Here is a 22,364-nt window from a genome sequence, read left to right as displayed (position 1 = left end):
TAAATAATATCATATTAGACATAGATAGCTATATCATATCATGTATATTATCACGGCCAAAATCGGTGTGCGCCTCCAGACGATATTATGAATCTCAAACGACTGCGGCGGGTTCTCCGACGTCTCTGGTTCTTCCACTTCCACATCAATCTGAAGTAGACTGAACCGCGACATGGAGGAGAAAGGGATTGTCTCCCGCTGGAGCCCCGCTTCCCCGCTGCCGAGGCACCACCGCCTCAGCAGCAGGCAGCGGGCAGCGGGGCTCCGGCGGGAGGCAATCGCGGCCAACAATCCCTTTTCCCTCCATGTCGCGGTTCATGTACTTCAGGGAGTCAAAACCAAAACCAAAACCAGGGAGTCAAAACCTCTCTCTCTCTCGCTCGCGCACTGCACTCACACGCACGCACCGAATTGAAAATCCCTGAAATGTTTGTTGAACTCAATAGCCTTCTTGGTTAACAGAAGTTGTTCTGTTATGTTTTGCTATGTTGAGTAGTACCTTCTTCAGAATCAATGTTTTGGGTTCAGGCTGTACAGACCGGTCTTTTTTTTTGTTACATGGTTACAAAGCGCTCGTATGCATGGATGATGCCTTTAATTCCCCCTGGGGATGGTTAAAGTATGATCAATTATCAATGTAGCCTATGATTATTTGCCATTAATCGTCTGATCTGTGACTAAATCACATGTTGTTTAATTTTGGGAAAATTGCTGTACTGCCTATATCGAAATAAAAAAAAAATGTATGAAAAAAATAGTGGCCCACCGTAGGCCTACTTCGCAAAAGTCCACCCTGTTGAAAAATCCTGGCTACGCTACTGCTTCTCAACCATGGCTGAGATAACCCCCACTACGAGTCTCGGAAATACCAGAGACGTCAGAGAACCTGACGCAGTCTAGTCTTTTCACCATGTGCAAGCTTTACGCAAGCTTGCCTTATTGTGTTGTGTGTTATGCGCCATAACACCAACAGCAGAACAGTTATCCAAATAACAAAGAAGTGTACAACACTTGCGTTACAGTGTGTGTATTCACACACACACACACACACACACACACACACACACACACACACACACACACATGTGGCGCTCGCATGGTCGTAGCTCATTGTCTCATTTGCGGGCCAAATTCTCTGGGCGGGCAAAGCAGAGAAAGGGGTGGTATCATGTCCCCGTTTGACGACAGACGAGGAAAATTCCAAATCGGCACGTCTCAGCTTTGTTTTTTCAAAGACAGAGCAGGATACCTAGTGCTCGTTTTACACCTTTTCTAGATACTGGAGGACCATAGGCAGGCTAGGGGAACTCATATTAATGTTAGAAACCTCATAAAGTGAAATTTTCATTTTCATTTATCGCCGCACATCTTTCTTTCTTTTTTGTAGACTGCTCTAGTTGGGGGTGTGATCAAACATGGACACATCTCCAAAGCTCTCAAGTCTCACGCTTTGAGCGTGAGACACGCTCACACGCCACACCTTGTATTTCTCACGCAGAGATTTTTTTAATGGAGTATATAATCACTGTAGCCAACAGTTTGACTAGACTAGTGTAGCCTATTGCCGCTTTTCCACCGCCAGTACCAGCTTGACTCGACTCGACTCGCCTTTTTTGCGTTTAGATTGGCAAAAAAAGTTTTTTTTGGTACTACCTCCGTCGAGGTTCCAAGCAAGCGGAGTAGGTACTTTTGTGTGACGTAAACAGGCTGCTGGTAACTGATTGGCCAGCGGCTGTAAATGGGAATAATCACTCAAAGTTAAGTTGTGTCCGGCGTGGTTGGAGTCCACAAACCTGCTCCCGAGGGGGACACTGATAAGCGTTTCGCCGTGTGTGTCGCTCCTTTCCCGGGGCTAGAGTTAGGCTGCGAGTGGTTGTGTGTGTCAGGCGTGGTTGTGTGTGTCCGGTGTGGCTGGAGTCCACGGACCGGCTCCGGAGGATCAGCGTTTCGCTGTTTCGTTTTAGTGTCGTTCCTTTCCCAGGGCTCGAGTTTCGCCTCCATCAACGTTACCGTATGACAACAATAGACGCGCAGTCATTGCGCTTTTTATTTTATTTTATTTCCCATCATAACCTTTCCCGGGAATCAGGAAATAGTCTTGATCAGATTCAGATTTCCCGGGAATCGCGTCTCCTGTGATTAAAACCTAATGACGCCCATGGTGGAGAGGTTCTTTTCTATGACCCGCCCACATTGAAGAGGTACTTTTTTAGATGGAAATGCACCTGGAACCGAGTCGAGTCGAGGCGAGTTGAGTTGAGTCGAGCTGTTACTGTTGGTGGAAAAGCGGCATATGTGTGAACTAGTCTAGCTAGCTGGTTGAATCCATGCTAGTGTAACATATTTCAGCCATAATATTCTCCCATAGCCACAGTACCGAGTACTATAACTAATAAGCTGTAACACTTGCGCATAGCCACAAGGGGGCAGCAGCTGATCATACATAGATGAAGGGCGCGGGCTTTTAAAGCCACAGAACACGCCCACCTCTACCTGCCTATTTAACTCGGACTCCGCCATCTTAGAAGCAGAATCTCTTGGGCGGCGTATCGATTAGATGTAAAGCTAAGAGACGCTCCGCGCGTCTTTTGTTTTTTGTTTGTTGTTTTTTTGTTTTTTGTTTTTTTCTTTTGTCTTTTCTTTTGTTTCTTTTCTTTAACTCTCCTTTTGTTTCATAGACGATAGACAATAGACCAAAACCTTAACCAAATAACGTGAGTTAAAAGCGATCCTGTCTCGGCGGCCTTTCCTGGACTAAAATATCATAATACTAGCTCATTTCAGCAGCTATTCTGACGCTTGTTTTCTTTGGAATTTTGCGCCTATATTAGCCTATCATTATTATTATTATGATTGTTGTTCAATGTTGTAGCACCGAGGCTATTTGCTCCCTTGTTGGACTGTCCCTGTGTTCAAACATGCATTCCTTATTCCAAATCATTTTTATTTGCAATAAATGTATAACAAATGGGAAAAGGGGACATAGAGAAGGGCATAGGGAAATTCATGGCAGAGAAAGATGAATCGGACGGGGTAGGCCGAGAGGATTGCGCAGCTTGGGGGGGGGGGGGGGGGAGAGACAACGCTTGCTGCGGAGGCCTGCTGGGGTGCGGACAACACCCGACTCCAAACTTTTTTGTCCGTGTTGGATGGCGCCCAGTAGCTTTTGAGGCTGGATTCACACCTGCAAAAGAAATTATAAAAAATGTATATTTGCAGTAGGCTTCAGGTTATTATTAGGCCTACCACAATGAATTTATAACCTAGGCTTAGGCTTACCTATGTCCCGTAATGGACATGATTTGTCTGGACTCCAGCCCGGCCTCAGACAGACGACGGACAGCCGTGCTTCTAAGACTGTGGTTGGTGTATCTGGTGGTCAGACCAGCTGCTTTGGACAATCGTGGAAGCATGTCCCCCAGGTAGTTCTTCCCCATCGGCTGTGTGGAGTACCAGACATGTGGTTGGGGGTCCTTCAGTGGATGGAGGTAGAAGGCGGTGACCCCCGGCGGACGTCTGGCGAGATATTTTTTGAAGCTCAGGACTGGACATCTGGGGTTGCCTGGCTCCGCATACATTGCGCCTCGGAGGTTTTCCTTGTTTGGGTCATTTGGATGTTTGTGGTTCTTCGTCTCCGGATTGAACGACAGACTAACATATTCCTCCCCGGCGTCATCCACTTTTATGGCGAATGAGGACGCAGTCAGCTCCCGAGTGCCCTCCCTGCCTCGCCTCGCCAAGCAAAGTTGGAGGTCAAACCAAATTTTGGAGACAAGACCTAACGGGGTGTCCGGGGAGAGAGCTGTAGATTCACGCAGCAATTTCAGGTCAGCCTCGGTGACGTGGGGATGCTGTTTCGCCTTGTCTTGGCCATTCTTTCGATGGGTTTTCATAATGGATTTGAACACCCTGTTGCTGGTGGTAAACTCACTGTCCGCATATAAATTGAACCTTGAGAAATAACGGTTCAGTGAGGCTCTGATGCCGGTCATCGTTGCCACACTGTATGGCTTGCCTGCTGCGCTTTGAACTGTAGCATAAAAACGTCTTAACAATTTGTTTAGTTCTTCGGCGCTGCAGGTGTCCGGGTCAGTTGTCAGTCTATCCTTCTGGTGGCTCTTGCACTTGGTGAAAACCTTGATAGCAAAGGCAGTTGCCTTTTTCGTGTTTGATTCAAGGGCCCCGTCTTCAATTGTACGCAGCTCCTCATGTCAGATCTCGGAAAAGGGTACCCTGGGCCTTGTCTTTTGCTTTTGTCATTCAGTCGTCCTCGTCGCTCTTTAACCAGTCCTCAAATGTCTTCCCTACTCCAAATAGATTAAAATTGACAGTGAATTCGTTCATTTTTAAAATGCTGCAATAGTTAGAACGACGGTGAATAACGTTAGCTCAGCTGTAACTAATTCGTTTCTATAGCAACCACACAAGGCTGCGTCTGGTCACTAGTTTAATAACATAGTTGCAACATTGTATCTCACTTGGAAAACTATGTATCGACTGACCCTCCGATAGATTTCCGACACATTTTAGAAACTTTTTTAAACAAGGTTTATTTTTACAATGGACCTCATGTTTGACTTCTGTGATAGAAAAAAACCTACCGGGTTAATGCCCTCCTCCCAGCCAATCAGAATCAAGCATTCTTAAATGAAGTAAAATAAAGTATATTAAGCGTTGTAATTTGTCTATTTCAAAGATGTCAGGGAAGAGGCAGCTAAGCATTCCTTTATGCTTTCGGAAGGATCAGATTCAGCTCCCTAAAAAGGTGGCCAGGTGAGAGGAGGAGACTGTAGAGGAGGCAGTGGAGGAGACTGGGGGAAGCAGTGGAGGAGACTGGAGAACCCACTGGAAACAGGGAAAAGGAGAGGATTAAGTGGAGCAGCCACACACATTTTCACATAACATACATTTTCCTTCAAATTGGTCATATTACGATGAAAATGTATTTAAGGTCAATGATCAGTTGTTTCTGTTGCAGACCAGGGGGGCTGAGGTGAAGGTTGCAATGGTGCAGCACAATGTTCCATTTGCTGTTGCTGACCATTTCAGCCCCATTGACAATGCCCCTGTAAATACAGGTGCCAAAAATTCAATTGCAGCCAGAATGCTGAGGGAAAATGGCAGTATTTGCATACATGGATGTCCGTCATATCATACCAAACATGCAGGGCAGAAGTTTATGGAAGTAAGTTCAACGATGTACACTATATATTACCAATCTGTTCCGCCCGCGGACCCTGTTATAATGTAATGTCCCCAATTAATTGTGACCGTGGCAAGAATTTGTTGGTGTCGACAACGCCACCTAGGGGACGGGATGCCCTAGGAACAGAACTGTGCTCACTTACATGTGCTACAGCCCCCCTGAGACACTACAGAGTACAGGCAATACAAGTTCGTACAATCCAGACCAGAGACTTGAGTTCAAAACATATATAATTTATTACCAATACTACATACGTCGATATACAATAAACCGGCGGACTGGACAACCCACACAGTCGATTGAAGAGAAACGACAAACAAAACAATAAAGCAGCATGCAGGGAGGATGCGTAGCCGCCTATAAAACAAAAGAAAACAACAAATAAAGCAAACAATCATTTGAGCATGCAGGTTAGACGGAGCCAGCAGCAGCACGACACTGTCCCACAATACCAACACAAAAAATAAGCATGAACAGCATGCAGGGCAGGCGAGAAAGCTGGGCAGCACACTATTGCATAACAGATTATAAAGAAAACAATCATTTGTGCATGCAGGTTAACATAACAGATTATAAAGAAAACAATAATTTGTGCATGCAGGTTAACATGACAGATTATAAAGAAAACAATCATTTGCGCATGCAGGTTAGACGGAGCCAGCAGCAGCACGACACTGCACCACCATACCAACACGAACAAATAAACAAAAACAGCATGCAGGGCAGGCGGGGAAGCTGGGCAGCACACCACTGCATAGCCGATTATACACAAACAAATAAAGGAAACAATCATTTGCATATGCAGGTTGTTATGCGTTCGAGACCGAATCCTTATGTTGGAACAGAACAGCAGCCCTTCGGTGACATCAGGGCAATTGGCCACGATCCACTTCAGCCCGTGGACCGATGAATGCCTCTCTCATGTACAGCTGGTCTGGTGAGCGGAGTTACAGCTCACCCACGGCTAACGGCACAACCGGAGAAGAGTTAGTCCTTAATTTACACATGTTGACTGACAAGAGTAGCGAATTAATAACAGCCTACCTCCAGATGATCCCAAGCCAGCACCTACTTGCAGGTTTCAGTTGAAAGCCATGCGAAGTAACCGCCCCCAACGCCACCGAGCCATGGACGCCCCCGAAGCCAAAACACGGGCAGGACATATCGCTTCCGATGACGTCCACCGACCTTATATTAGAATAAAGTCCGCCTTAATCAGGATGGCTCGGCCAATCATACCCCGAGAACGGCCAGAGGTGTTCAACCTGCCACATAATGTAATGCAATTGGCCCGCCGGCATATCGCATTTCAGCGTTAACGCGTTGACGTGCGTCTTGGCGCGGTAACCCTGGCGCGTCAACTCCGACAGATCGCAGACCTGACCTCAAATATACTTTTTGGGAAGATTGTTGTTATTGGGCGAGTTGGGTGATATCTCTGTTATGGAAAAAGCATAAAATGTGTGTAGGAATACAATGCTTATGTAGTCTATGGGTAAAATTACATGCTTACATAGAGGAATACCTTTAACCACTTGCACTTATTGTGCATATCTTGCTGGCTCTATGTGCACTGAATGTCTGTCTAGTTTTGAGTTGAAGTGCCAAGTGAAATCCCGGTCTACCTGATGCATATTGTTGAAACTACCTGGACTTAATTTCCTTTATCTCTTTCTGTTCTCTGTCTGGTAGGAGAAAAACTAAATGTTGGCTTCACCACCAGAGGTACCCTCAATAGGCTTCTTGAGGCTGGAGACATCACACCTCAGGAGGTGCAGCTATTTCAACAGGCAGCACTGGCATTTCTAGTCAGGGCTGTGGAGTATGGCATCAATAAACTCCCTCTGAAGGAGGCCCTTCTGAGGCATGCAAGGTTTGTGGATGTGCAGCAGAGGACTGAGTGTGGGGTGCAAGATGCCCAATACTTCATAGACAGGTAAGGGTTTCACTTTTTTACATTTTCCAGGATTTCAACATATTGAATACTTTGTTAAGATTAATTTTGATCATGATTACAAAACAAAAAACAAAACACATGGTGCTCTTTTTAGATTTCAGGAACTACTACCTTTCCATGGGCCAGAGGAACAGGACAAGGTGTGTGAGGAGTTCCTGGAATATCAGCTGATGGATATCCCCATGCCCCAAGATCCCACCACCTCTAATGTTGAGGAGTTTTGGGGGAGTATGTCCTCAATCAAGTGCAAGGTAAGAAATATTTGGCACCACATGACATACACATAATTAATTGAAATCATGAAAAGCATTGAGTAATAGAGGCTCTTGGTTCCTTTTTTCAAAGGTGACCGGTTTGAGTCAGTTTGGGAGGCTCACCAAAATAGCTCAACTTGTATTAGTGCTCCCTCACTCTAATGCCGATGCTGAGAGGGTTTTCTCGATGGTTGGACTAAACAAAACAAAAACTAGAAACAGCTTGGCCCTAGATCATGACAGTGAAGATGGCATCCCTGGGACCAAACTGTTTCAGATGGGAGCCACCAACCCCAGTGCTGAAGGCCTCAAAACTTGCCACCAACACCTACAACAAAAAACACTGATCACACACCAGTGACGGACTGGGATTAAAAAACGGCCCTGGCATTTTCACCCACCAGTGGCCCACACAGGGGCGCACACACACGCGTGCCCGCTACACAGATATAACTTCACACGTACTTTTGTAGCCCCATTGGTGATTAACTCTAACTATAATATGCATAAAGACTGCACCAAAAACATGGATATATCAATGCACAACTCCAAAAAAAAGGCGATTGTCCTTAGGCGATTCTTGATTAATTTAAGAGTGGAAAACTCTGTTCGCATGCCACTTGAGTAGGCTACATGACAGTGTTAGTAGGAATTTATATTCCAACCATATATTGCACAGGTGAAGAGGTTTAACTGCTGGAGAAGGAAATTGCAACAAATTACACAATGCAGGTAGCACATTTCTTGCTCACCAGGTTTATTTCTGTAGTAGCCTATCTTCCTCTATCTCCGCGGCATCATCAAATTCCGACGCTCTGACGTCTCTCTGTGTACTCGTTTAGAGGAGAATTTCATTGTCAGCCAACAGTAATCTCCTTCTCTTTATTACAGATCTTAATTATGTTATGAGAAGTGTAAGAATTTTTTTCGGTTCATTCTGAGACTGGCTGGACAAATTAGACCACTTAAGTTATTTAAGTTAATTAAGTTACTTAAGTTGTGTAGCATCTGCAGTAGCTAGCTATCACTGCTGTATATGGGGAATGGGGTTAGCCTGGCGATTGTTAGTACTTGCACTTGGTTCTATGAACGTCTTTATTGTACAGACGGCGATATATTGTTTCACTTCTTATGACTTCTTATTCTTATTCTCATGAAATGTACTTATTGTATGTCGCTTTGGATAAAAGCGTCTGCTAAATGCCTTAAATGTAAAATGTAATGTAACAAAGAAAAACAAAAGACGAGCTGGTCTGCAGAACATGTGTTTCTCCAGTTTCGGCAAAAGCAGGTCTATTTGTTTTTCTTGCCTCACCTTTTTATTCCTCAAATAAACTCCAAACCAGGCTTGTTAATCAAACAAAGCCCATATATGGTATTAACCGCTTCCGTTCTCCTCATGGTGTTCAAGCACAACTTGTTTTCCCTCATCCTTCTAAGGTCACTTCAGTTCCCCTTCAGTACATCTAAGTAGACACTCCCACTTGTGATAAGGGGACGTTTAATCTCATTTTCATAATGGTATTCTAGAGGGAGACTGAAGGTAACAACAAAGGTAAGGCATCATTTTCAGTTGTATTAAAGCCATTCTTTCATGTCTAGTTCATCGAGATTAGCTCACAGAATGATGAGACTTATATTAATGGACCACGCTGAGTCTCAGCTTTCATAAGACATATAGTATGTGTTGATAGCATACTGTGAAAATATCTTATGCACATTAGCATTTAGCATCTGAAGCAGAAACCCAGCCATGTATGAAGAACCTCGAATCCATCGACTCGTTCTCAAAAACTTGGACTGAAGTTGAATACGATCAGGATCAGTAGAAGTAGAGGGAAGCGAGGATCTCCAACATGTGCCCGACTGTCACTTTAAGTGTGTGTGTTTAGTCACAACATTAAGTCAAATATAAGTCAAAATATTTGGCTCAGCAGGGCTCAACCGAAGTCGATGAGAACAACTGAAAATATACAAAACAGGTTTTATAAATGATATATACATATACATACATATATGTATATATGATATGATATATGTATGATATATATATATGATATGATATATGTATGAGATATATATATATTAATGATATTGACATAATCATTTATGACATATTTAAAGATGAAACTGATGATTTGTTAAAACCTTTAAACAGAGTTTAAAGGTTAGAAATGAAGGCATACAGATTTGTGAAGTCTGAGAGAATGGACTGGTGATAACGGTGGAGTTGTTGGGTGTTGAATTGTGAAATAAATACCGCTTGCTAGTAGCCAGCTCGTGTTTGTTACACGAGCTACTTTGGCACAGCCTTGGAGCCGGGTTGTGACAGATGGGGACTCGTCCAGTCGTTGATTGAACCAGTTTTTGAAGCACAGTTGTTCTTCTGGTTGAAATGGGCGGAGACTGTGATTTCTTTGTGTGTGTCGGTGTGACATCAGGTCAAGTGTAGTAGGTTGTGCATCTTGTGTTTGGGTGGCAACTAATCATTTGGGAGACAAGCGACGAGAGTGGTGAGTAGTCTGCTGTGCTGTTTTTGATTAATTGTGGCACTGAGTTCTGGTGGTTCTGTGCACAGCCAAAGTGTTGCTGCTGTCCTGTCCCTGGTTAGGCTTAAGAGCGAATTCCTTTTGGGGTTAGTTTGGAGGGGATTTGATAGTGTGGTGACGAAAGTGGTTAAAGCAGTTGTCTTGGGAGCACGTCCGAGGTTGCAGGTGGAGTCGCCAAATTTTGGTTGCTTCCGGGTTACAGTGCATAAATACCCACCACAAGTAGCGCCTGAAGACAGGGGGGGGGGGTTTAGGTAATTTCTGGTTAGGCAGGTAGGGCTGCGGCTCATTTTTATTTTTTTTGGGCTGTGTAGGGGCTGTTTGAGCTATGTTGCTCGGGTGTTATTAATTAAGTTTTTGTGTGTTTGGACAGGTAAAGTTAATCACTTTGTTCCCTTAGTTATGACTACTTTGGAGGAGTTTTTTGAGAGCTCCGTCAGAAGGGTTATTGGAGCGTTGTTCGCGGGAGCAATTAGTTTGAATCGCCGAACATTTTAAGATGGATGTCGGTGATAAGCGGTTAAAGGAGAATTCGTTGGAAGCGGGTGTTCTTCAGCGTAAATTGAATGCTGGTGGTTCTGGAGTAGACACGGCTGATGTGTCTGTCTCTGAAGTTGGTCGGTGTTGGTGAAGAGTTGGTTGGGGTTGGTGAAGAGTTGGTCGTGTGGTGAAGAGTTGGTCGGTAGGAAAATGAGTTGGTTGTTCCAAATTTTTTATTTGTTCAAAGGTTTTTGGCAGGTTCCACTATCTCAAAGAGCTAGAGAGATTTCAGCTTTTATAACTCCTTTTGGTCTATTTTCCTATTCTGTGATGAGCTTTGGGTTACGGAATGCACCAGCGACCTTTCAGCGTCTCATGAATATGGTTGTGTCTGGGCTGGATGGTTGTGCGGTGTATCTTGATGATGTTGTGATCTATAGCGATACTTCGACTGACTGCGTGACGCACACCTGACAGTCAATTTGGCTAAGTGTGAGTTTGCCAAGGCTACAGTCACCTACCTCGGGAAGGTAGTGGGACAAGGGCAGGTGCGGCCAGTGCAGGCAAAGGTGACTGCGATCTAACAATATCCAGTGCCCGCCACCAAGAAGGAGCTTATGCGTTTTCTGGGTTTGCACCCTGAATGGACCGTCTGTTCGAGCTGCAAGTGGAAGCAAGTGATGTTGCTGCTCCAGGGGTACTGGGTTGCAGGGTCGAGATTGGCTAGCTGATAGAGCGGAGGGTCACTGCAGAAGTCGTGAGTATGGGTTGCAGTATGTAACAGGGTTATGAGACCGGAGGAAGAAATTGGTAAAAGGTAAATTATATGGTTGAACAGAGCAATTTTTGAATGATAAAGTATAATCCTGTATTGCTGGTAAAAAAAAAAATTGGTTGGTTATTGTACTGTTGTCACTGTGTCTGGGTTTCTAGATGGGAACCCCAGTTTTTCTAAGAGGGGGGGTGTGACTATCCCTCCACCCAGGCACTAGGTGTCCCTGTTTCTTTCGAGTTGTCTTTTACAGATGCTGAGTGGAGGGATCGTCAGCTGCATGAGTAACACCTGGGCCAGTGTGCTCTGCCTATAAAGACCTTCCTCATTCTGCGAAAGGATTCTTGCGGGGAACTGATTCCTGTTCACCGGCAGGCCTGATGGCAGCACTTTCTCTTTGTTTATTTTGATTTGCACATGCATTATCACACATCCATACATGCATTCATGACTGATACTGATCTTTACACGTTTATCTTGGTTGAATTGTGAAATAAAGACCGCTTGCTAGTAGCCAGCTCGTGTTTGTTCTCCCTACTTTGGCACAGCCTTGGAGCCGGGTTGTGACCGTCACAAGTCAAAACATTTGGCTCTCAGCAGGGCTCAACCGAAGTCTATGAGACCAACAATCGTTTTATTTATGTCTAGATTATATTGGACAAAACACTGGTTAAGCAATTATAGATTTTTAAATTATTTACGCTGTGCTGTTGCCTGGATTTAGGCCTGCAGACATATAGGCTTCATTTGGTTGGTCAGAATGCAGACGTGTCCAGTGTCCAGTTTATTGTGTTTACCGATCCAAAATGGTGTAAAAACACTTTAATTATTGAAATCTCCACATTTAAATGTCTTTACCTTTCACAGATTGGATCATCCCCATTCTCCATATGGCAAGCCGCAGACAAAGAGTATACATTATCCTATTCATGACTGGGATAATGTGCATCCTACTTGAAATGGCTACAATTAACGAAGATGTGTGGACTTCTAAGTTGGGGCACCTGCTCCAGCTTGAGGGCTTGCGTCCGTGCACGTGCAATAGATGTGTTACAGGTGATGATGATCCATGGTTTACGGAACGCTTCAACGCGTCTCTCAATCCCTATTTAACACAGAACAATGCTCTCTCAGAGCGTGATTTCAGCTGGTGGAAGGTAAATATATTCAATAAAGCAATGCTAGATCGTTATGATAACAAGCAAGTAAATCTAGATTCTAAACATTCTTAAAATCCACATGAAATATATCAATACTCAATGGAAAACTTCTCATACAACCGATAATTAATTATCCTCTTCTCTTCACATCAGAACTTGCCATTTGGCAATAAGGCCTTTCTCAGCTACAGAATGGCTGAGCTGAAGGTGTTTGAGATTTTCCCAGAACAGGAGAGCTTTATGGACTCCAGCCCTGATCGCTGCAGGACCTGTGCTGTGGTTGGGAATTCAGTTAATTTGCTGAGGTCACACTATGGACCCCTCATTGACCTTCATGATGTCATCATAAGGTAAATTATGCCAGTGTACCCTTCCTGCCCCCTGTGGATACTGGACTAGATTTCCTGCTTGCCTCTCATTGAAGATGAATTAGTCCATTAGACTCAGTCATTCTTAGCCACCATTGATGAACTCAATGAACTATTTAGGTAAATAAACAAACAAACAAAGATGTAGGCCTATAACTACATAAACTCCCTCAAATATTAATGATACTGATGTAACTGCCCTTAATACAATCTAGGTTCAATACAGCTCGTACTGTGGGCTACGAAGGGGACGCGGGGAACAAAACGACTCTCCACATTATGTACCCAGAGAGCGCTGTGGATTTGGACGACCACACACATCTCATGCTATTTCCCTTCAAAACAAGGGACCTTGAGTGGCTAGTCAGCGCTTTCACCACAAAATCTGTGAAAAGGTCAGTCAACACAATGTACAATAAACAACAACAACATAAAAACAACACAAAAAAAGTGTTCTGTGATGTGAAACACACAAATTCGATTGTGTCTGGTAATTATGTCGGCTTCATTTGTATCTCCAACTGTTTTTTACGATGAACATTTTCAGAACTGCAAGCAAAGTGAATTATTAGACAATTTATTTTTTTCACTTTAAACGTTGTGCTTTGGATCACCTAAAGGCTGACCCACACTGATCTAATTTGTGTTTTTCATTATTTAGCAGGAATCTAGTTATGTATGTTTGATAAAATAATTTCTCTCGTACCAACCACTAAATGTTTTGTTTGTTTTTTCACAGCACATACAAACGGGTGAAATCAACAGTCAAAGCGAATCAGGGATTGGTGGGTATTAAGTGATGTTCATGGTTTTGCCACTTGCCACATAGTGGTGACCTATTACAATTTTTTTCTCGTTGTCGATATAAGATATGTCAATGTACTGCCACTTGCAAAGGCTGAATCTGAGCTACTTATGCACACAGGTAAAGGTTCTCTATCCTGGCTTTATCCAATATGTCCATGAAAACTGGTTGAAAAAAAAAGGAAAGTATCCATCCACTGGCTTTATGGGTGTGGTGCTTGCAATGCACATTTGTGATGAGGTAGGTCAAATGGAAACATAAGCATATGCTAATAAGTGTGGCTGCAATGCAAGCAACACTACTGTAATCATGTGTCTGTAATTATTATAATTATTATTATTCCTCCCTTTTTCCCTAATTATCTACTCTGACATTTATTTTTGGATGTGCACCAAACCACTACCAACAAGTCGACATATATCAATGCAGTTGTTATAGACCAACCCATGCAGATTTCCTTTTAAATTAATATTAATATTAATATTTAATATAAAAAAGTGAATTGGGCAAAAACACTAAAATCAACCACTCCAAACTTGAACATCTGAGAGTTGTCAAATTAAATTAGCATATGTAGACAGGATGTATTGATGTCTCCAAAAAGTTTTGACTAACTATAACCACTTATATATAGTGGTCAAACTTATACGGCTGTGAGCCATGCCCCATTTAAAAAAAAAAATCTGGAACTTGGTATCTGGGCCTTTTTGACGTGCTGAATCTTTTTGCAATTGGGCACCAATATGGTCAGTTTTGGTAAAACCTTTAAATAATCGTGAAAACCGACCTGTAAGCCCAAATGAACCACAATTTGGTCCAAATACTCATTAGTACTGCCCAACCTTATGGTAATATTTTTGGAATATGCAAATGAGATGCCATTATTCAACCAATCCCAAGTCCGCTTCAGAGAACTCCAGAGGCTTAACATTTGGTGTGCCCATCAAGGACAATCTCCTAGGTCATTTGAAACGTTTTGTTTTTGATAGCTAACAGAATGGCGTCAAAAAACGCTGACTTCAACCATTCCAATGAAGAACAAGTCAGGGTTGTCAAACATGGGTACATGTATAGAAACCGCATGTGAGCAGGTCTCCAAAAAGCAAAGGACCTCTTCGGCGAAAGGGTGCGACATAACTCGTGATCATCCCCATTGTTTGATAAGTCACAAATCCGTTTCAAAGCAGCACAAGGTTTTGAAACTCGCCGTGCTTGCTTATTTGCCTCGGTTGCATTGGCATGTCGGCATGCTCACGGGAACATTGCGCACACGAGTTGGTGAAAAAGACGTCCGATAGTGAACATCTACGTGTCTGATTTCCCAGGTCAATGTATTTGGATTTGGAGCAGACAAGGATGGAAACTGGAACCACTACTGGGAGTCATTTGGAAACAGATTTGGAACTGGACAGCATGGTGGAGGGCAAGAGTACAAACTTATCCTGCAACTTGCAGAAAGGCAAAAGCTGAACTTCTATAGAGGGTTTTGAATGTTTTCTGTCTTTCTGACACAATGGTTGTGGAAGTAGTACATCAGGACCCTGAACTTAAAGATCCCATGGCATGATGGCATTATGAACGCTTTTATATAGCTGTTAGTGGGCCCCTAATACAGTACTTGAAGACGTTCAAGAAATTCAGCCTTGGTGCAGAATTACAGCCACTGCGAGTCAGTCCCACAATGAGCTTTCCACAAACGTGACGTTTTTTAGAGGCGGGTCAAGGTGGAGCGCTAGTGTTTACAGTGGATGTATCGCAATGGCGAGGCGCACACAACTTTTGGCCGTGTTCTGTAAATATTCTAGAACACTCTGGGTGCTCTGGCGGGAGTCCTGGAGCTCTATATCTAAATAATATCATATTAGACATAGATAGCTATATCATATCATGTATATTATCACGGCCAAAATCTGTGTGCGCCTCCAGACGATATTATGAATCTCAAACGACTGCGGCAGGTTCTCCGACGTCTCTGGTTCTTCCACTTCCACATCAATCTGAAGTAGACTGAACCGCGACATGGAGGAGAAAGGGATTGTCTCCCGCTGGAGCCCCGCTTCCCCGCTGCCGAGGCACCACCGCCTCAGCAGCAGGCAGCGGGCAGCGGGGCTCCGGCGGGAGGCAATCGCGGGTAACAATCCCTTTCTCCTCCATGACGCGGTTCATGTACTTCAGGGAGTCAAAGCCAGAGTTCCTTTTCCCCTTTTCCTTCTCAACAGGCGTGTAGCCACATAAGGGCCAACGTGGGCCAGTGCCACTATGATTGACAGCTGCAGACAACAAAACAGTCTATGCGTTGATCGCCGATTAGTATAAAGACCAGGCAAAACGTGAGCTTGTAGCAGTCTGCATTCGGTATATTCACAGAGGAATAACTAAGCAGGCAGCAGGTTTTTTCTCTCCCTCTCCCACCCTCCCTCTCTTCCTCCCAATTCAGTGGCCACCAGGACGGATTTAGCTCCGAGTTCATCTCTCTGTCTCTTTCTCTCTCTCGCTCGCTCGCGCACTGCACTCACACACGTACGCACGCACCGAATTGAAAATCCCCGAAATGTTTGTTGAACTCAATAGCCTTCTTGGTTAACAGAAGTTGTTCTGTTATGTTTTGCTATGTTGAGTAGTACCTTCTTCAGAATCAATGTTTTGGGTTCAGGCTGTACAGACCGGTCTTTTTTTTTGTGACATGGTTACAAAGCGCTCACATGCATGGATGATGCCTTTAATTCCCCCTGGGGATGGATAAAGTATAATCAATTATCAATGTAGCCTATGATTGTTTGCCATTAATCGTCTGATCTGTGACGAAATCACGTGTTGTTTAATTTTGGGAAAATTGCTGTACTACACCTAACGCCATTTCTAGCTACTGGGGGACCATAGGCAGGCTAGGGGGACTCATATTAATGTTAGAAACCTCATAAAGTGAAATTTTCATGCCATGGGACCTTTAAACATTTATCCCCGCACATCTTTCTTTCTTTTTTGTAGACTGCTCTAGTTAGGGGTGTGATCAAACATGGACACATCTCTGTGGTTAAACTTATTTTGTTGTTGTTTCGTTGTGTTATTCTTCTACATTATACTTTGGTAACTCATCTACACATCCTAGCAATCGGTTAGGTACCAGCCGATCTGCTCCATAACCCATTCTCTGCCATTAATCCATACATTTTGCACGACATAAACAAACACTGACAGTCCTCACTCACTTCCTGGTCCCCTCAAGCATTTCCAATGCCAGGCAACCCGGGCACCTGGAATCACTTAATTGTCTGATTGGGATGCGGGAAGATGACAGTTGTAAGGGGGGGAATTGTTAGGGCTATAAGGTAATTATTATGGGGTGTTATATTTTTTTATAGTAATGTACATAATCATAATTTGAGATATGCGTAGTAGAAGAGAAAAGTGTGTACAAATGTTTGACAATGTTGTTAAGATGAACATAGCATTGTACATGGACCCCTATGCACCCCTATGCAAATGGTATCTCCCAAGGGAGATAATTGAATGGCTTTATTTAAGCCCTGTGTTCATGCCTGCAGGGAACCTGGGGAGGATCGCTTGTTGTGAGGCGGTATATGTAGCACAATGTTTCCTGCAGACCTAGAGGGGTGTTCCACAAAGCCGGTTTTATCACTTACCCAGCTAAGTTAACCCAGGGTTAGCGGCAACCCTAGGTTTTCCGTTCCAAAATGACCACGGCATGTAAGTTGCTATGGAAACATATGCTCTCAATCAAACCTGGTCGGAGCAGGTTTTGCGCAGGTTAAGTTTGGAAGATAACCCGGTTTTGCTCAGAGTAGGTGGGTTTAAAGTAGTATTTAAACCCACGTTTATCGCAGCTTTTACGTGTTCGCCTATTGATATCGGAGCGCAAATAATTAGTGCAATTCACAGAGAGATTAATTAGACCACGGCTCGACATATTGTCCTTTCCGGATGACTTTTTGCTGGAGAGATATAGTTTTTCACGTGATTCTTTGATATATTTAAATAGCCTTCTCCAACCCTACATTGCAAATGTTACCAATCGTGGATCTGCCCTCAGTTCACTACAAACAATTTGCATAGCTTTCCGTTTTTTTGCGACGGGTAGCTTTTTGTACAGTGTAGGAGATGCTGAGCACATAGGCAAAGCTACCGTCTGCCGCTCCGTGCGTCTGTCTTGCGCTGAAGCGGTTGTTGCGTAACTTCATGGAGTTTCACCAACTTGCAGGTCAGCATTATCTACTTTAAGTGTTCCCAAATGGCTCCGAAATTATCCTTGTTGACTTTTCATCTGGGTGTTATATTTCAGGATTTCCTAATGTAATTGGGTGCATTGATGGCACACATCCAATGTGAGCAATACATTTCAACAGGGTGCGTTGCATTATGAACATATCATAGACCTCATATAATTGTTGTGCTTGTGCAAGATAGCTCAAATTTTGTATTTGATCGCAGGGCAATTCGATGGGGATCTCCTAGGAGATCGAGGGTATCAATGCCTCCCGACGCTCATCACCCCGTACCCTAATCCCGCTCCTGGACCACAGACAACATTTAACCTGGCACACAGCAGAACCCGCGTTAAGATTGAAAATACATTCTAGATATTGAAGTCCAGATTCCAATGCCTACGTGGACTAAGAGTTTGTCCGGAACGGGCATGCGATGTAATTGTTGCATACGCCGTCCTCCACAATATAGCCACTCTGCGCAAAGAGATGCCTCCCCACTTTACCCGTTCCTCGAGGAGGAACACATTCGCAAATGTTTGTAAGGGCTGACAAAGGATGCGAGACCACATTTGCAGAAATCATTTAAATAAAAAAAAATTAAATAAACACTTTTCTTCCATAATTTTTATTCTTTAGTTGCTGAGGGAGGAAAAAGAATAATTAGTACCTTGATCGGTAAAATATGCGGCCCGTTTCGCCATTTTGATCAGGATTTCCATGATCCATACATCACGTCTTTATAGGTTTGCCGTGAACGCGCACAACCCTGTGTTAACCAACCCCGTGTTGATTGAACTAATTCATAACCGGTGCTGTGGAACCGACAGCTCTGGGTTAGTCGGCACAGGATCGGACAACCTAGAGTTCAGCGTTAACTCTGTGTTTGTTAAACCTCCGTTCTTGGAACACCCCTCTAGGACTAGCGAACAACCCTCGAGTTGATTTTGTTTTTGTTTCTCTAAGTATTTTTGTTTGGCTTGGCCACTTTTTTTTTGAGTGAGAACTATAAATAAATTTGCCAAAATTTCATGCAAACCACAGTGCTGGCTGAATTCATGTGACCTCCTCAATCAATCCAGTAGCCCATATCCTGAAGTGGGAGTGAGCCGAGAGGCTCATCGCCACAGTTTTGTATACAGTATATATATAAACATACATTTACAATTTACATACATATATTAGGGCTGGGCAAGTTAATGCATTAATTACGCGTTAACACAATCTTATTTTAACATGATTAATACAAATTGACGCATTAACGCACGTTCTCTTTTTTCTTTTTTTGCTTTGATTTTGAAAGGTTTTGCCCACAGAATGTCAACATTCATATCAAAAATCATTTTTGTTTTTAGTTCCACTTTACATCCAGTTACACTTGCAGTAGGGGAGAGTGGGGTAAGTTGTGCCAGTGGGGAAGTAGTGCCACCCCTTGTTTCTAGAAAACCATAGAAAAAATTGGTCATGTGACCACATATTTTTGAAGAGCCATCCATTAGAGTAATCCTGCAAAGAAGGGAGACACATGGAATGAGAGGTTTGCACATTTAAGCTCAAAAAACGTTTTTTGCCTTTCAAAGTAAAATTTCTATGATCAAGGTTTTTTGATTGTTGCGTCTGAACAATTATAGACAAGTTTGAGACAAGGGTTGGGGTGAGTTTTGCCAACCTTTTGAAAACCTACTACAACAGAGCGACGGATGGTTGGATGCGCACACATCCTGGTCGAACCGTATTGATTTACGAGGTTGCAGAACTTGTTAAGCAAGCATTTATGCCTGCAATGACACCCACACACATCACATCAGGTTTCAGAGCAACGGGCATATTTCCGTTGAACAGGGATATCTTCCTGACCGGTCTGACCTGCCTGTACCATCACACAAGGAGCCAACCAATGCCACAGGTCAAAGATCTGTCTGCCAGTGACTTTGTCATTGTGAGCTTTGCAGATAAAACTACAACCTATAATTACGTTGGATTGGTGGAGAAGGTTGATGATGCCGACATCAGTGCAAAATTTCTAAGGCAAAGTTGTAAGAGGTGGATGGAAAGCCCATCTTCACATTTAAAGACAATCCCTAGAGGTGATGTGCTCCGAAAACTACCAACACCAAAAAATCTTGGTGGTACAGCCAGAAGGGAGGAGAAGTTCATATTCCCCTGCAGCATCGACAAGGGGAATGTTAAGTAGTAGGCCGGATCTGTGGTTTTCAGTCAATTAAGGCCTGATTTTGCATTTAATTTTGTTCTTGTTTTCTTTCTCATTTTGTTCTTTTGTTCTTGTCTTCTTCTTGGTGTAGAAGAAAGGATGTTCAGCATTATCCTGGTTGGAACCTTATATTTACTTAAATAAACCTTAAATTAGTCATTTTCTAATGGATTTGTCTTGCTTTTATATAGCATTACAGTTTATGAGATATATATTAATGGCACAATTTACCCCAACGTATTCTCTCCAAAGGCACAACTTACCCTGCACCGGGGGCAAGTTGTGCCACGAGACCACTTTTTTTCTGAAAGCTATATTTCTTAAACAGTTTATTTCAGATCCATAGTTATTGTTGCCAGGGATGCACCACATCCTGAAATATACATACATATTTCATTTGGAGACATTACTGTCATGGCCTCACTTTAAAGTCACTTTGGGTAAAAAGTGGCACTACTCACCCCACTCTTCCCTACGTGACAGCCTGTTTACAATTCCCAAATTGGTGGCGCTACTTATTTTAACTACACTTGTAGCAACTGTTGATTTACAATTGTACTAATTAACTGCCTATTTACAATTCCCAAATCTGTGGTGTTCCATAAGTTTCATATTCAACCCACACTGAGTCAAGATCTAGATCACTTGGTCTAGTTTTTGCTTATTAAGGATATTTGGTATGAATTATCATTCCATTTTTATAATAATTTGAGTCTGCCTTGTGTATGAAATGTGCTATATAAATAAAGTTGCCTTGCCTTACCTTATTTCATTTGTTCACCCGTGTCTGTACTGCTTGAGTTACAACAAGGGGAATCCAAGTCCAAAGGGCGTAGCTGAGTATTGTAGAGGTGGGGTACACACACACACACACACACACACACACACACACACACACACACACACACACACGTTATATTGATACTTGATTGATTGATACTTATTACCTTATTATTTGTTGTTTTGCACAGAGATGAAAGTTTGAATAAAGTGTAACATCTGTGAATATAATGTTATTATGTATAAGAGGTTTAAAAGATTGAATAGCTTAACTAAATTGAAGTTGAGACGAGAGAAAAAGCAATGTACTATTGGGGTTGAATTATGTCTAGGATTGATCTATCAAGCATACATCTAGGTAGACACTCCCACTTGTGATGTCTCTAAGGGGAAGTTTAATCTCATTTTCATAATGGTATTTTAGAGGCCCAATAAAAATGTTGCGATCAAACAAGACTGAAGGTAACAACAAAGGTAAGGCATAATTTTCCGTTGTTTTAAAGCCATTCTTTCGCATCTAGTTCATCGAGATTAGCTCACAGAATGATGAGACTTATATTAATGGACCACGCTGAGTCTCAGCTTTCATAAAACATATAGCCTAGTATGTGTTGATAGCATACTGTGAAAATATCTATTTTATGCACATTAGCATTTAGCATCTGAAGCAGAAACCCAGCCATGTATGAAGATCCTCGACTCAATCCATCGACTCGTTCTCAAAAACTTGGACTTAAGTTGAACGCGATCAGGATCAGTAGAAGTAGAGGGAAGCGAGGATCTCCAACATGTGCCCGACCGTCACTTTAAGTGTGTGTGTTTAATCAAAACAAAGTCAAAACATTTGGCTCTCAGCAGGGCTCAACTGAAGTCAATGAGACCAACTGAAAATATACAAAGCAGGTTTTATAAATTATATAAATGATAGATATATGTATGATATATATATAAATTATATTGACATAATTTATGACATATTCAAAGTAATTTTAATGTATATATTTAAACTGTGATGATTTGAATGCTTAAACAGAGTTTAAAGGTTAGAAATGAAGGCCTACAGAGTTGTGAAGTCTGAGGTAGTTGAAGTCTGAGAGAATGGACTGGTGACAGAGGTGGAGTTGTTGGGTGTTGTACAGTTATTAAAGGTTGTGGTGGTGACAGAGGTGGGGTTGTTGAGTGTTTTAGCGCTGGGGTTGTTAAAGGTGGTGGTGGTGACAGAGATGATGGGTGTTTTACAGTTTGGGTAAGCTTGTTGGAGCGTGGGGTACAATCTCTTGTTGTGGGACTTCTGCCAGAGCTAGGGAGGGCCTGCTTGGGTGGTCTGTCTACTGTGTAGCCGATTAATTTATTAGCTAATCAATAAATTACATACATACATACATACATACATATATATGTGTGTGTGTGTGTGTGTGTGTGTGTGTGTGTGTGTGTGTGTGTGTGTGTGTGTGTGTGTGTGTGTGTGTGTGTGTGTGTGTGTGTGTGTGTGTGTGTGTGTGTGTGATGGATGGATGGATGGATGGATGGATGGATGGATGGATGGATGGATGGATGGATGGATAAACTCTGAGTGTCAAAAAAGCGCAACTTCTCAG

General features: G+C 42.9%; 2 protein-coding genes and 1 pseudogene across 3 annotated transcripts; 2 read left to right on the top strand and 1 right to left on the bottom strand.

Moving 5' to 3' along the window:
* Positions 1-1,393: 1,393 nt before the first annotated feature.
* Positions 1,394-3,992, bottom strand: LOC311340485 (uncharacterized protein; the record flags this gene model as incomplete). Its single annotated transcript, XM_084465367.1, has 3 exons — positions 1,394-1,435; positions 3,031-3,184; positions 3,280-3,992. 3 exons carry the CDS (start codon positions 3,990-3,992, stop codon positions 1,394-1,396), a joined length of 909 nt encoding a protein of 302 aa, XP_084321493.1.
* A 2,705-nt stretch (positions 3,993-6,697) lies between these two features.
* LOC311340484 lies at positions 6,698-7,764 on the top strand (annotated as a pseudogene). The gene is made up of 4 exons: positions 6,698-6,701; positions 6,899-7,142; positions 7,258-7,414; positions 7,509-7,764. The product of its transcript is annotated as an uncharacterized misc_RNA (transcript).
* Positions 7,765-12,108: 4,344 nt separating this feature from the next.
* LOC311341324 (CMP-N-acetylneuraminate-beta-galactosamide-alpha-2,3-sialyltransferase 1-like) lies at positions 12,109-15,041 on the top strand (the record flags this gene model as incomplete). The annotated part of the gene is made up of 6 exons (XM_084466232.1): positions 12,109-12,375; positions 12,532-12,728; positions 12,962-13,141; positions 13,486-13,531; positions 13,672-13,791; positions 14,877-15,041. The coding sequence occupies 6 exons, from the start codon at positions 12,109-12,111 to the stop codon at positions 15,039-15,041; spliced, it is 975 nt and encodes a 324-aa protein (XP_084322358.1).
* Between the last annotated feature and the right edge of the window lie 7,323 nt (positions 15,042-22,364).

Source organism: Micromesistius poutassou (assembly GCF_964030765.1).
Source record: "Micromesistius poutassou genome assembly, chromosome: 3".
Lineage (NCBI taxonomy): Eukaryota > Metazoa > Chordata > Actinopteri > Gadiformes > Gadidae > Micromesistius > Micromesistius poutassou.
This window is presented reverse-complemented; position numbering and strand designations above follow the sequence as displayed.